This window comes from Bos taurus, chromosome 17 (assembly GCF_002263795.3).
Source record: "Bos taurus isolate L1 Dominette 01449 registration number 42190680 breed Hereford chromosome 17, ARS-UCD2.0, whole genome shotgun sequence".
Lineage (NCBI taxonomy): Eukaryota > Metazoa > Chordata > Mammalia > Artiodactyla > Bovidae > Bos > Bos taurus.
The window spans coordinates 56,866,438-56,882,310 of record NC_037344.1 but is presented as its reverse complement, the minus strand read 5'-3'; the positions used below and the strand labels follow the sequence as shown (position 1 = coordinate 56,882,310).

At 46.2% G+C, this 15,873-nt stretch overlaps 1 protein-coding gene across 1 annotated transcript in view; it reads left to right on the top strand.

The window, feature by feature from the left end:
- Positions 1–3,410: 3,410 nt before the first annotated feature.
- SUDS3 (SDS3 homolog, SIN3A corepressor complex component) overlaps positions 3,411–15,873 on the top strand; it is a gene marked incomplete at its 5' end in the record, with an annotated part of 40,565 nt that continues 28,102 nt past the window's right edge. The window contains 6 exon segments of the mRNA NM_001098891.1: positions 3,411–3,684; positions 6,164–6,233; positions 8,716–8,771; positions 10,154–10,225; positions 13,429–13,448; positions 14,896–15,052. Of these exon segments, the coding sequence (NP_001092361.1) occupies positions 3,543–3,684; positions 6,164–6,233; positions 8,716–8,771; positions 10,154–10,225; positions 13,429–13,448; positions 14,896–15,052 (517 nt within the window).

Below are 15,873 nucleotides of genomic sequence, written 5' to 3'. Positions count from 1 at the left end.
GTCAACACTGACGGGGCACATTTTGATAGGTACAAAGACAAAGCTTAAGAAATACTTAGTTTGTGGGTTATGATAATCATTTTGACAAGTAGGAACAGGAACTGTGTGCTAGGGGAACCCTTGCTAGCTTTAGCAAGGCTTCAACATACTCTTTTTCAGGGCAACATGAAATGATTTTAATGATTTTGTGGGAATTAATGGCCAAAGTATAATGAACTTTGACCCAAAAGCAACCCGTGATAACCAGAGAGACCCATCTTGACCCAAGCAGCAAGAGGATACTTGCCAGCGGTGAAAGTGCATCCTATTAACTCAGAGTCATTCTTTATATTTTTGTGAAACTGGCTATGTTGATTAAATCAATTAAATTAAACCTAAAACTCCTACCGGCACCCCAAAACCCTAAAGTTTATGGACTTTGACAATTCAGCCTTTTGTGAAGACATTGTTTCATTTTAGGAACACAGTTTGTTCCTAAGCCTTGTCAGATGTATACAGGACTTTGCTCTTACAAAAGTCTCCATCATTAACTCTTTTTTAACTCCTGCTAACAAAAATTTTCTAAACTATTCAGGTTTTTCCTAGTATTTTTAAAATCATTGTTGTGTGTTGTTAGTCGCTCGTGTCCGACTCTTTGCAACCCCATGGAGGTCCTCTGTAGCCCACCATGGTCCTCAGTCCATGGAATTCTCTGGGCAAGAATACTGGAATGGGTTGCCATTTCTTTCTCCAGGGTATCTTCCTGACCCAGGGATCAAACCTGCATCTCTTGAGTCTCCTGGATTGGCAGGTGGATTCTTTACCACTGTGCCAGTGGGGAAGGATGGCACAGTATGATTTAAAATCATTATTTAAAGTAATGCTCATTCCAATTAAGATCATACTGATCTAAGATCATACTGTAGATAGCACCTGAACCGTGTGACTGAGTGCCTTTTTGGGAAGGGATGCAGAGATTTCAAGGTGGTAAAACTTGGTTTTAAGGGAACTTGATTTTTAGAGGCCTAGGGAAAGACTGTCCAAAATCATATTAGACAACTATACTTGTTGGGTAAGACTAAAGTCATGGGAGAATTTTTTTGACTAGGTCCCCTTTCTTTATAAAGTATTTATTAGTTAAGAGCTCATCCTGAAAATGTGAAAGTGTTAGTTGCTCAGTTGTGTCCCACTCCTTGCAACCCCTGGGACTGTAGCAACCCCCACCCCCTCCCTGCCGGTTCTTCTGTCCAAGGGGTTCTCCAGGCAAGAATACTGGAGTGGATAGCCATTTCCTTCTCCAGGGGCTCTTTCTGACCCAGGGATTGAACCCAGGTCTCCTGCATTGCAGGCAGATTCTTTACCAGCTGAGCCACCAGGGAAGCCCAAGAGCTCATCCTACTAATTGCAATATGGATGGGAAAAAATGGGTTAAGTTCACTATGCAAGTGTTCAGTTCTGTCTAGTTACATAAAAAAGAAATGCATGATCATTAACAGATACTATTTTCAATTAAGTAGACAAAAGTAAGCAACATAGACATGCCAGTGTCTTGAAAGGAAACCAATTAGCAATGATATCAACACTTTAAAAAAAATCATTATATCATTGTATCAGTGAACTCTGATTTCTAAAATGTTGGTGCTTTGTTTGGTGTTATTGCTACTGATGGAAACTAGTTGCTCAATATAGTTGATTACAAATAATTTAGACGTGACCCAACAGCATAAAAAAAGAAAATGACTTCATCCTTTGGACAAGAGACAGTTTTGAAGTTTTAGTTTTAAAATAGATGGTGGACCTACAGGAGCCATGCGAATGTCTCTTATTTAGGAGCTTCAGAAGATCTCTGAACTTCTGGGAAGACATTACAGCATTCCATTCTGAAAATTTTTGAGTTTTGTTGGGAGGAAGAATCTGTCAGAAGTAGAGCCAAGATTTTATTTACAACAAAGCATAAAATAAGAAATGTTAAATGGGATGAGAAATAAAATTTTCTTTTTGAAAAGTCTCTGTGGGGACCAATTTAGAGATAAATTTGGTCACAAAGGATTTGATATTGGGTTCCATCCTGGCTTTTACATCTGTGTTCAACTTTACTGCTTGTACATTATTATTTCCTATGGAGACTTGTTTAGTTGCTCAGTTGTATCTGACTGATTTGAGACCCCCTAGACTGTAGCCTGCCAGGCTCCTCTGACCATGTGATTTCCTAGGCAAGAATACTGGAGTGGGCTGCCATATCCTTCGCCAGGAAATCTTCCTGACCCAAGGGTCTAACTCGAGCCTCCTGCATTGGCAGATGGTTTCTTTACTACTGAGCCACCAAGGCAGCCCTATGGAGATTTGGGTGCAACATAAAGAATAGTGTTACTCTGGACAAACCGTTAAACATCTCTGGGCCCTTTTATCCCTTTTCTTACTACACACATCTGGATGAGGGACATCCTCAATTTGTTCATTAAGCAAAGCTTATAATATCATGTCCCCTTCTACTCAGAGTAACCACACAAATGAATTCATACATATATTCAACTTTCTTGTTTTCCAAGTTACCAGCTAGCACTTTCCTTACATGTGTCTAATTAATTTTCTGCAGGCACATGCTCCTCTTGCTCAGTTGAGAGCTGGTTAACAAGTTACTGGATTGGGAAAAACAACCTTTTAAAAAATTTATATTCTGAGAAATATGAGGCAGCTGTACTGCAGAGGACCTGGGGGTGACAGTCTAAACAAAGCAGGCTGGTCGTTACCTTTTTTTTTTTTTTAAGGAAACTGACAGCTCTTTTCTGTAAAATCGAGATAATACCGTACTGAGCAAACCTACACAAGCGAAAAGTCCTCCTACCGACTGGCAAAATACAGTTTTGCTGGCTCCAGCATGGAATATTAGCATCTTCGTTTTCATTTTAGTTCTTCAAAAGCTCTAAGCAGTCAGACGAGAAGCTGGGCTCCTTTTCTTCCGGATGATGACGCAAACTCTAAATGTCTAGGTTTCCCGACCTATAAACGGGATGGTTCATGCCATTCACCTGTTTTAAGTTAGAGACCCACCTCCATCTACGTAGTAGAGCCCTGGGAACCCTTTGGCTCCCAAGTCCCTAAAAAAGCATCTCTGGTTTTGGCTCCAGGCGCCGCCTGGTGGCTGTTTCCGTAAGTGGCTCTGCGCTATAGGGTCCTAGCCGCGGTCGGGCCTGCCCAAGAATTTGCCTAACTTGAGAGCCTGTCTGTGCCCCTCCCCTCTACCCGTCGAGGGTTTTAAAGACGGCGATGAAGGAGATGGCGTTAAGGCGAAGAGGGAGACCGGCGGCCTCGTCACTCCCTCTAGGATGGCGGAGTCAGGCGGTCGTCAGGCAGCTCGCGACCCGGAAGTTGCGGCAGGCGCGAGGCCCCCGTTGCCGAGAGCGGGCGCGCGGGGCGGAGCCTGGCGAAGACGGGGACGGGGTCGCCGGCGCTCCGGCTCTTGGAGTCGGCGGCTCCCTCAGGCGCTGCGACGCGGACGTAGAGCCTGGAGGGCGGGTGGCTGTGGTTCCCGGGGGGCACGCTCAGCTTCGGGCGGAGGCGACATGAGTGCTGCGGCGCTTTTGGCGCCTGCTCCGGCCCCGGCTGGAGCGCCGCCGGCCCCGGAGTACTACCCAGAGGAGGACGAAGAACTGGAGAGCGCCGAGGATGACGAGCGCAGCTGCCGTGGCCGCGAGTCGGACGAAGGTCCGTCTTCCCGCCGGCTGTGCAGCCCCAGGCGGGGGTGGGACGGCTGCGGGAAGGGGTGGGGCTGTCTGGGTGCGGGGCGGGGCAACTTCTGGGCCTTGGGGGTCGGCTGGAGGGGCCGCCCGGAGGAGAGCGGCTCCCGGAGGTTCCCCCGACCTGTGTTCGGGAAGGGGGAACCTCTGAGGACTTGGTTGCAGACAGTTAACGCGGAGAAGGGTCTTAAGGAGCTGTTGTCAGAGCATGTAGGTCCCTTTAAGGTTCTGCTCGTCTCCTCCCAGCTGTCTCCGTTTGAACTTCAGCTTTTCACGGGTTGGAGTGAAAGCCGCCATTCATTGGGTCTACTGAGCACTCCTCGCTTTTTAGTTCCTGAGAGGATCTAAGCAAAAGCCCAGTTTAGCTTCCTAGTTACCAAAGTGTCCCCCCGCGTCGTCCCCCCCCCACCCCCCCCATCCCCGGGAAATGCTTAAGTCAGCCCCGCTCACAGGTTGGTTAAAAGAAGGAGTCCTGAGATCGGCCACATCGAATTAGATCTAAATTTGGCTTAGTGAACCCAGCTTAATGATATCAGGCAATTTACTTAAGCTTCTGAGTCTCAGTTTCTTGAACAGCAGTGGGGCTTGCAGTAGTACCTGCTTCCTAGCGTAGGTGCCAGGATTAAATGAGCTTCAGGCCTAAAGCAGATCTTCCCTAGTGGCTCAGTTGTAAAGAATACGCCTGCCAATACAGGAGGAGACACGGGTTCGATCCCTGGGTGGGGATGATCCCCTGGAGAAGGAAATGGCAACCTGCTCCATTTTGCTTGCCTGGGAAATCCCATGGACAGAGGAGCCTGGTGGACTACAGTCCATGGGGTCGCAAAAAGAGCCAGCGAGGATTTAGCAACTGAGCACATACACTGGCTTAAAGCATGTGAACTGGTCCTTGATAAAAAATACTCAGTGTTTACCATTGGGAAAACACGCTCAGGGAACAGGAGGTAGGGATTTGCTTAATGATACTCAGGTGTTATTTTTTCAGTTCCACAGTCTATATTATCATTACTGAAGTTTGGCAAGTGTGAGGAACACTTTTTGAGGAACTGAGGAAGGAGCTGGCCGCAGGAGGAGAAAGGTGAAGTTTTCAAAGGACAAGAGAGAAGAAAGAGAGAAAGAGAAACATTTGGGTGGACTGGTCTGGCTCAAAATAGCGCGGTGGAGCAAAAGCTAGAGCAGCTGTCTGGAATCAGGAGTATGTTTTATTAATCATCTCACTGTGAGTGGCAGACAGGTGACCACTCAGGGTAGGCTCCTTCACTGAAGGAGGGAGGAAAGGGGGGATGGAGGATTGGATCTGCTGCTGCTGCTAAGTCGCTTCAGTAGTGTCCGACTCTGTGCGACCCCATAGACGGCAGCCCACCAGGCTCCCCCGTCCCTGGGATTCTCCAGGCAAGAACACAGGAGTGGGTTGCCGTTTCCTTCTCCAGTGCATGAAAGTGAAAAGTGAAAGTAAAGTCGCTCAGTCGTGTCTGCAGCAGGCTTTAAAAAGGCAGCTGTGTGTGCAGATACAAAGTTGAAGGAACTTGCTACAATTCTGGTTGAACTACCTTTGAAGGCAAGGCTTAACCAGAGAATTTGAAGGTGAATCCCTTGTATTGCTTCTAATGCCCACAAGGGGGAGCAGTGAAGCAAAAGTTGATTTTCGTTTCCCCCTCAAATAGGACTGTTGAAATTAGGTAGACACTCCAGCCGTTTGCTTACTCTAAAAACAGTGTTTAAAGTATTCTGAAACAGTTTCTGTTTAATCTTCTTGTCCCCTTCCTTCTCCCTTTGAAAATATTTCTGTAGTTAGAGTTCCTTTAGTTGGTTTGGATTCTCCTTTTGTATATGTGCTTGCTCAGTTCTGTCTGATTCTTTACAGCCCCATGGACTGTAGTCCACCAGGCTCCTCTGTCCATGGGATTTCCCAGGTAACAATACTGGAGTGGATTCTCCAGGGGATCTTCCTGACCCAGGGATCGAACCTCCGTCTCTTGAGTCTCCTGCATTGGCAGGCAGATTCTTTACCACTGCGCCCCCTGGAATATATAATGTAAAATCTCGTAGGGATTCAAATTGGGCATATACCCAAAGAGGATGCGTGTATTAGGTTGTTTGGAGTAGGAGCAAAGCTTGCTGCTTGTAGTTTTCCAGTCTTACACCCACATCTCCTTTTCCTGAACTGCCAGTGTTTTGTTTCTGCCAAAGTTACAGCCTTGACTGTGACCAATTGTGTCTGATGCACCCTGTTCTCTGGCTGCAGTTCAGATAAAGGCAGGCTCTTTTTATAAATCTGTCTGTATACAAGTTGGAAATGGCGCTTTCTTGTTTCTTTGATGGCTTCACGCAGGTCTGCATTGAGTAGAAATTCATTTTTCAGAAGTCTGTCAAGTGTCACTGTATCAAGTGATACAAACTCTGTGAATTATGATTTTAACAAACCCTTATTCCCTAATTTTGCTCAGACACTGAGGATGCTAGTGAAACTGACCTGGCAAAGCATGACGAAGAAGACTTTGTAGAAATGAAGGAACAGTGAGTATGATTATTTTACGTTTCTTCTTTGGAATACAGAATTGACAAGGGCATCTTTAATGGTGGCCTGGCCTGGTGTGTATGGTTTTCACATAGTGCTTCCAAAGACCATGCATGTGGGTGCAATTTCCCCCCTTTAAATTTGTCACATTTAACCAGTCTTCCTGTGATAAGAATCTTTTGAGGGTTAGGCTAGAAAGAACCTGGAGTAAACTTTCCCAGAGGAAGAAGACCATGGAGGAGGGAGGGGGGGACCCATTGGTCCCTCCCCCCAACCCCTTTTCTAAGTGAAAGCGTTGCTTGGAGAGGGGAAATGATGTTTCGCAGCCCCTTGGTTCTCAGGTGGGTGTGACTGCACTGAGCACTGACCAAGGCAGGGCTGCGTGTAGATGCCAGGAGAGCTCAGACCAGGCTTGGAGAGCAAGGCCAGGCCCCTGACTCCTGCTCCAGTTCACTCTGCGCCCACACCTAAGCCTCAGTGGAACCACACCTCAGAGCAACTGAAAGCACTCCCTCTTATCCAACACTCAAGAGAGCATAACACAGATCTGATAAATATTTGTGGAATGTATTTTGAGAATCTAGCCTTGGCTTTTCAAATTCTTTGAAGTGAAGTGAAAGTTTCTCAGTCGTGTGTTTTTGACTCTTGGTGACCCTGTAGACTAAACAGTCTGTGGAATTCTCCAGGCCAGAATGCTGGAGTGGGTAGCTTTTCCCTTCTTCTCCAGGGGAATCTTCCCAACCCACAGATCGAACCCAGGTCTCCTGCATTGCAGGCAGATTCTTCAGCAGCTGAGCCACCAGGGAAGCCCAAGAATACTGGAGTGTATAGGCTATCCCTTCTCCAGGGGATCTTCCCGACCCAGGAATCGAAACGAAATCTCCTAAACTGCAGGCAGATTCTTTACTAACTGAGCTATCAGGGAAGCCCTCAAATTCTTTACCTTTAAACTAGACGATCCACATTCTTTTCCTTATGGAATGTTTTCATATGCAAATGTTTTGTGACCATCCTCTGCTTTCTGTTAACCTTTTCAAGCTTTGGAATATAAAGGGGAAACTCAGCTAAATCTGTACAGGGCCGAATGGAGGACTGCTTTAATAATCGATGTGATTTTTCTCACAACTTTAGCCGTGAAACTGTGCTGCTGGTTTTTTTTTTTTTTCTTTCACTTGCCCTCTCTCCAGACTTCTTACTGATTTACCTGGACCCATTTGAGATGTATTTTTCCATACCTGTTTTCTTCCCTAATCTGAATTTTCTTATTGTTTACCTCTTAAATCTATTAATATTCTCTTTTAAAGACACACTAAGGATTCAAAGGCATCATCTGTCACACTCTGTGGTGGACAATTTAAAACACTGAGTTCCAAATACTGGCTTTTTGTGTGCAGTTTACCTATCTCTTTTCTCTTCTATACTTGGCATGTTTAAGTGAACATACCCCCTAATATTTGATGATGGTGAAAGTAATTTTAATTAAATTTAAAGCACTGAAAGTACATCAGAGTTCTCCCTAAAAGAATCTGGGCTTCCGTGTAATTCTCAGATTCTTATTCTTCCTCAGCCTATAGACAGATGGATTGTATTTGCATCTCTTACTTGAGCAATCATCCTAAGGCTATCCTTCCTGTTACCTGTTGGACGGTGTTCTTTTGGGTTGCAAGTCTTTTTCGTCCTCGTGAAATTGAGTGTGTTTTTCAGGTAGAAGCAAAAATATGGCTGAAATGTAATTTATGTGTGGCATTCACAGTTTGAACAGATTGACCAGGGTGCACAGTTGCCTATGATCCATTCAGTGCGAGGGGGCAAAGGTAACATGCCGAGTTCTTTTGCTTCATGTGTGCTGTGTTCTTACCCTTCTGGGGCTGCAAGTAAATCCTGCATTTTTACTTTTGTCACTGAATTGCTGTTATTTCTCAGATCACAAAAAGAGTAGTGTTTTTAAAAACGACATGAGGATTTATTAACTTAGTGCTTACACAGCTGTGCTATCTATACAGAAAAATGTGGTTGGAGGCATAATCTTACTCCTTTCAGTTTATAATCTAATTTCAGAGTTGATATAAGAGCCGTGTTTAATGCTTTTTATGTTTTTGTGTGTATGTTACCCTTCTCAATCTTGAAGAAAATGGCGTTACACTTTTAATTTTTCTTTATATTCTTGCCTAACACATTATTATTGCCATTTATTTATTAAAATTTGTGTGTCTTCATATTTGTGGATTTTAGGTTGATTCTCTAAAGAGAACACAGGAGTACCTGCCTTTCAAGAACACAGAAGCCTTATCTCTTTCTGATCCCTTTAGCTATGGGCATATTTTAAAGCACCAGGCTTTCATTTTCTCTCTCACTAAAGGACATTAATGACATTCCCATAAAAACCCAGGCAGTTTCTGTGTGCAGATTATTGTGGACTTGGGTATTGGTTGTTTTTATCTCTGAGTGTGGCTTTTTTTTTTTTTTTTTTCTTTTAAACAGGATGTATCAGGATAAACTGGCTTCTCTCAAGAGACAGTTGCAACAACTGCAGGAAGGTTGGTGTGGGATTTCATCCTTTTCTAAACATCCTTCCTAATATTACACACCTTTGAAATCTGTGTATTTCACTTCTCAGCGGGCATGATTTAAAATTTGGTTTGATTGATCTTAGCTGTCATTAAAGTGGCCGTTTTCAGACTCTTGAAATCTCACTGAAAGCCTTCTGCAGAGCAAGAACTGATTACCACCATGCCAAAAGCTGGTTGATTTTAGGAGAGATGCTTTTACCAAGAATAAATATAATTGTGCTGTTCTTTCTAAACTAGATGCTAATGAGTTGTGGGTCATCCCCTGTTTGCTCTCTTTGTTTCGTTAATGACGGGTGGGCTGTGCCTTCTTGAAGGCTTTTTGCTGCTAGGGGCAGTTCAGCACCTGGTGAAGAGCACAGGCTCTCAAGTCCTGTCATGAGTTTGAATCCCACCTTCGCTACTTTCTAGAAATTTGACCTTGGGCACATCACTGTCTCCTCCTTAATTTATCTTCTGTTCTGTGAAATGAAGAAAATGGAGGCAAGTGAGATTGTGTGAGGAGCAACCAGCACGTCTGGGTACCCTGTGACAGCTCAGGGCCGGTGGTTGCAAACCTTGATTTCCCCTGCAGAGTGAAACATACTCCTGTGACTTGCAATCGTGTATCTCTGTTTTAGTTTTCCTTCCAGTGGGAAAGGAGGTGTTGCCAAAGAAAGAAATATGGCCCCCTCTAGCAGGTCTGTAAGGTGTGCTTGGCAGGGTTGAGTGAGGAATTGTGAAAAAGGTGCCATTAATGTATCCCACCGAAGCAGTCGTCAGAAAGCAACTTCCCACATGAATTGGGACCCTCATCATTAGCTGCTTCAGGGAAGAGCCACTTGATCAAGCTCTGCTGGAGTGTCACTAGCCATGTGTGGCTGCCTACATTTGACTAGATCAAATTAATAATTCGGCTCTTTGCTGCTACTAGCCCCATGTTCAACTGCCGTATGTGACTAGTGGCCCCATGTTCAACTGCCCCATGTGACTAGTGGTCCCATATGGCCTGTTTGCGCCGATGCACAGCAAGTTCTACTGGATGACCTTGACCTAGACCTTACTGTGGGGGAAGGAGCTTCTTCAGCAGAGGGAGGCCCATGGGCCAAAGCTGCAACATCGAATGATGAGGGTCCCTGGTGGGTGGCTGCTCCTTTCTTCGACTCCTCACTTGCTTGAGAGTCTTAAAACCACGGCTGCTGTGCGCCTTGGCTGGGAACCGAGATGGTTCTGTTCGTGGGTGCCTATTCACAGTGTGTGTTTTCCTCTAATGTTATTTAAAACATTTACTGCTGGTGCTAGAAAATAATTTTAGGAACCAGTGTGTAGAGCAGTTTTATCTTCACAGTAACTATTTTATGAATCTCCATCAGGTACATTACAAGAATATCAGAAGAGGATGAAGAAATTAGATCAGCAGTACAAAGAGAGGATACGAAATGCAGGTGAGGCTCTCTTAACTGGAAGTAAACCCAGTTAATCCACATTTTCAGCAATTTGGACGTACTGTGGCCAGAAGAGCCATTCTCCAAAATGTGTTTGAGATATCCCATTGTGGGGCGAGTTTTGGGAAACTCCAAAGCTGCACTTACGTAGAACCGTTCTTCTTTGCCAGTGAGTGGCCTGTGGTCAGGGTTGTTTTCGGAGGTGCCTTGAGGTCAGGCTCCCTCCGTGATGCCCCCAGAGTAGTCGTGCACAGTTTTTCATACATCTGTGTAGTTGGCTCAGCAGATGACACAGGAGCTGACGTGGAAAAGGGTTGTTGGCCACTTCACTCCATTTTTAAGTTTGCTTCTTCTGGTCTTTTCTTCCAAGAAGATAGGGTGCCCTCATGTCATTCCCCTCAAGTATGGTATCAGAAGCATTTAGAGGGAGAGATTGTGTGCCTTTGTTTTGGTCTGTTGTGCATAGGAACTGTATTCCTTCAACACACGTGTTGAGCCTATGCTGCATCCCTGCTCTTTGAGGACATACAGCCGTGAAATGCCTTGTCCTTGACTTTAGGAAACTCACCGTTTCTTTGGTAGAAGATCTTCAAAAACATATCCAGGTTAAGGAACATTGTGACTCAGAGTCACACGAAAAGTAAGATGTGATCAATGTTGAAATAGTGTGTAAACACAGATCCCTGTGCTTATTGGAAATCTTCTATAAGTTGTGAATCTTGAAGCTCCTTGGCCAGCATTTTCTGGGCCAGGACAGTGCTTGTTCCTGCAGAGGTGAAACTCGCGCCTGGTTCCAAAAGGAGGTCTGGACCCCGCTGCTCGAGTTGCTGTTCTCTTGCTGTCTGAGCCATTGACTTTCCAGCTTTCTATGGATGGAGGCCTTCTTTCCTTCAGTGAGCAGGTGTCCATGTCCACCAAGGCACAGCACAGGAGCTGCGGGGCGTGGGGGATGCAGGAAGAGTGGGGGACAGAGCCTCCGTGGTGACCCGGCTCCACTCCCACTCCACTGGCACCCCTCGTTCTGAATTCCTGAGGCGTCTTCTCAGGTGACCCAGCTCCACTCCCACTCCACTGGCACCCCCTCATTCTAAATTCCTGAGGCATGGGGGATGCAGGAAGAGTGGGGGACAGAGCCTTCGTGGTGACCCGGCTCCGCTCCCACTCCACTGGCACCCCCTCGTTCTAAATTCCTGAGGTGTCTCCTCAGGGCATTTTTCCTGGAGTCCCCTTTTAGCAGGGAAAGGAGGTGGCATGTCAGAGGCCGAGGTCCCAGGTTGATGGCTTCCTCCCAGCACTTAAGGGCCTAAACCTCTAAGTGGCTGTTTACCCTTGGAGCCTCCGTTTCCCCATCTGGAGAGAGGAATACTAACGTCTCATGGAATTGGTTTGAGATGCAAGGAGGGAAAGAAAATTGATGTGAGTCTCTTCTCTTAAGTGAGGACTCGAGGCTGAGTGTTGATTTGTTTCTCTCTTTTTTTTTAGGTTACTAGTTTAAATTTTTAAATTTATATTTTTATCTCTTTTTTTTTGGCTGCACTGGGTCTTGTTGCTTTGCTCGGGCTTTCTGTAGTTGCTGTGAGTCGGAGCTCCTCTTCATTGTGGTGCTCGGGCTCCTCACTGTGGTGGCTTCTCTCGTAGTTCACCTCAGGCTCTGAGGTGCACGGGCTGCAGGAGTTGCAGCACTCAGGCTCACTGGTTGTGGCGCACGGGCCTAGTTGCTCCATGGCATGTGGAATCTTCCTGGACCAGGGACTGAACCCGTGTCGCCTGCCTTGGCAGGCATGTTGTTATTCACTGCCACCAAGGAAGTTTTACTTAATTGTACTCTCAATCTTCTGTGTTCTTTCATAAGCACCCCCCACCCCCACACCCGTCCCCAGGTAAAAATGTGGAAGAGCTCCTGAATCAGTTGCATCTTGAGCTCTAAAAAGCACATTTCCTGCAACACTAATCCACCTGTTTTTGTTGTGTCTGGTGTCTGGCTGCTTTGAAACATCCACCACCAGCTCTGAGTGCTCATTGTCACTTGACTTGTTGGTGCAGGTGTGATGTCTCAGAATGGCGCAGACCTCACACGTCTGGCCCGTTCACACGGTGCGAGTGCAGCAGTCATAGGAGTGAGTATGTGGGGCTGGGTGCACTCAGGCTTGTGTGCGCCATGCTTCCCAGTGCCGCCGGGATGGCAGCTTCTAAGGGTTAGAAAATTGCGACGGCTTGTCTGTTTCCTCAGTTAATTTTCTCATTCAGCAATTGTTGGCTGACGTTGGAGTCTTCATCTCAAGTTACTGAAGCTGTCAGTTTTGTATGACTGTGCATATGTGCTCCTCTGTGAGTGGATGAATCGGTGGGACTGATTAGGGTTGCACAGGAGACCCTGTCAAATGGTATCCGCATCCCTTGGAGTTGTTACTCCCCCAACAATCTTTGTGGACCATTTGCAGCAGCTCTGCTGTCACCCAGAGAAGATCAGAAGCCATGGACTTATTTTGTTCCAGGTGCTGGGTTTGTAGGGGCCTTGTAGTCTAGAGGTGGGGGAGCTGCTGGATTAACAGGCACTACTCTCCTGGCACACAGTGGGTGCTAAATAGCCGGTGATCCTATGAGTAGATGCTCTGAGAGGGGCTTGGTGGGTGACGGCCTCAGAAAAGTCCTTGCTGAGGAGGCTGCAGTAGATCTAAAATTTGCAGTTGTGGTCAGAGCCTGGAGGGTGTTGTGGGTGGAGGCCTGGGTGTGACCAGAGGCTGGGTGGCCTGTGACCATAGCCCCACGAGGCCTGGGGCCTCTGCCCTCTGTCTGCTGGGGGAATGTTCTTCCTCACCACAGAGAGCCCTGTGCACGAGGCTTTAAAAACATCCACATTGCCTCTGCTTCTGGACTAACTGAGTTGTTTCTTCTGTCCCTTAAGACTGTTGAGGGCGTGTGCTCAGTGAAAGAAGGGCTAACTTTACTTTTATTTTGCCGGGGTAGCTTGGTTCCTGCTGCCCCCTTTTGCCCTTGGGCAGAGCTGCCAGAGCGGATTCTGTTCAGGGCCAGATTTTAACTAGTCCTGCCTCTTCATGTAGCCACACTTTATTGATGGAAACATTTGCTCTGTGTAACGGTGCTCTCAGAAGGCAATTACTGCTTCTAAATGAATCCTAACGTCACTGTCTAGAAAGGTGGCACAGCTTCACGAATCTAATTGCATGTTTTCTCTCTTTCAGAGCTCTTCCTCCAGCTGGAAGTAAGTACCACGGGTCTTCTGGGCTTGCAGGATCTTTGTCAGGGTGGGATCTTGCTTTCCCAACCCAGTGGGCCTTTCCTTCATCACCACATAGACATAGGGAATCCCCGCTGGAAGCCTCGATTAGGGTTCTGTTTGACTAAAGGACGTTTGGTCTCAGCTCAGAAATTCTGTTTGTTGGTCGGGCAGCCTGTGCTTATCCCAGGGGTTTGACAGATGGATACTCACCCCTCACTGCTTTCTTGTTGACTCTCATCTCACATTATAGCCGTTTGGGGGTACATGGTAAAAAACTCACTTGCCAATGCAGAAGACATATAAGAGATGCAGATTTGATCCCTGGGTCAGGAAGATCCCCTGGAGGAGGGCATGGCAACCCACTCTAGTATTCTTGCCTGGAGAATCCCATGGACAGAGAAGCCTGGTGGGCTGTGGTCCATGGGGTAGTAAAGAGTCGGACATGGCTGAAGCAAATTAGCACACATGCACGCACTGAATTATAATGGCCTCGTAGTTGGTTATATTGGTCCTCAAAGCAGCCAGGTCTCTGAATCAGCTCAGGTTCATCCCTTGAAACTCTGGATGGGAGGGAAAGACTGATTAAGATCTTTGACTCAGCAGATGTCTGAGTGCTGGTTCCGTGTGAGGTGCAGAGCTACAGGCAGTGATGAGGGCCAAATCTTGGGTGATGTGCTTGCTCCTAAGGGGCCAGTGTGTGTGTGGCGAAGCAGGAGGGTGGGTGGGTGGTCATGGTTTCTCAGAGCTACGTTATTGGAGACTGAAGTCAGCACACACAGTCACAGCCCAGAGGGTCACATGACCCACAGCCATACCCACCAGGAGTCCCCTTGTTCTTCACCTCAGGCAGTGATGAGATTTGGAAAATGGATGCTTATGCATTTTTTTTTACTTAGTATAATTTCACTGTTTGAGTGTCTCTCGGGGTTCAGTCACCTAATAAGTGATCTTGTCCTCTTGTTGGTCTTTATCTTACTGTTAGATCTAACCTCACTGTAAGCATCAAAAGATAGGGTAACTCAGGCTGTCTTGGTATCTTATAACTCATCTTGAATATAGGTATTTTATTTGGAATATACTATTTTCCTTCGAAGTTGTGTCTTCAGAAGGGTTTATTTATTGTTTTTGAGAATCTTATATTTTGTTTTCACATACAAGCCACAAAGTATAAGATGTGGAAGAGAGGAAATACCTGATTACAAGTGAGGGATTCACATAAAAATGAGAAGTTGTGTAGTTCAGTTTCATGCATGCATTGGAAACCTTGCTCCCAGACACCTTGTTAGTGCTCGCTGGTGTGTGACTGCTGCTGTCTCTCTTATTTCTAGAAAAGGTATTTTCTTGGTGCTTGCACACAGAACAAGGCTTTGTGTTCAGACCCTGGCTCCCAGGGTTATATAGCTACAATCTGTGTTTCTCTTTTGCTCAGACTGAACAAGTGGAAAGAAATTACATCAAAGAAAAGAAGGCGGCAGTGAAAGAATTTGAAGACAAGAAGGTTGAGTTGAAAGAGAACTTAATTGCTGAGCTAGAGGAAAAGAAGAAAATGATTGAAAATGAAAAGCTAACGATGGAACTGACTGGAGGTACGAAAGCACCACAGAACAGGATCCAGGGAAATTTGAGGGGATCTTTGAGGGAGGGAGGCACTCCAGTGCTGACTCCTGTCAGTTCCTTATCATCAGAGCAGTGAGCTGAAAGAGGGGTGGAGGGGCAGTCTTTGACATGACAGGTCAGAGTTAGAGCTCTGTTGTATTGGCTGTGTGACTTTAGTCAAGTCACTTAACCTCTCTGAGCCTGTTTTCCCCTCTGTAAAATGAGCCTGATCATACCTTATCCCACAAAACTGATTAGAAATATGAGTGCCTAGTACAAGGCCCTGTACATAACGTGTTGGGTAAGTTAAATGGTAGACCTTTAACAGTGACTGCAGCATCAGGCTTCTGCTTTATTTAACAAAATTTGTGGGTCAGCTGTCATTCCAGTCTTGCTTATCTTCACGAATTACTTGGCCAAGTTCCTCTGTGCTGGTGGAAACCCCTCTCTTTGGTTTTTTTTTTGGGTGGGCGGGGGTGGGGGCGGGGGGTGGGGGCGGGGGTGGGTCTACCTTCGTTATGGAAAAAGCATTGTCTTAACTTTGACCTGACTGTGAGAACGGAGGCTTTGGCTATATCATCTGTGCTGTCAGATCCCTTCGCCCCCAGTGTTACTGTGAACATTTCAGCAGGGGTAGCTAAACTGAGCTGTTCTCCTGTGAAGCTAGTAAAGTTACGTTAAACTTGGAGCCAGTTGCTCCCTGGCCTTCTAGGATTCAGTCATCTGCATATGGGAACTCGGCAGGTTTGAGGGAGAAGCAATATGGGCTGCTTTTTCTGTTGCCATATGCGGACCAGTGACTCTGAGAAGG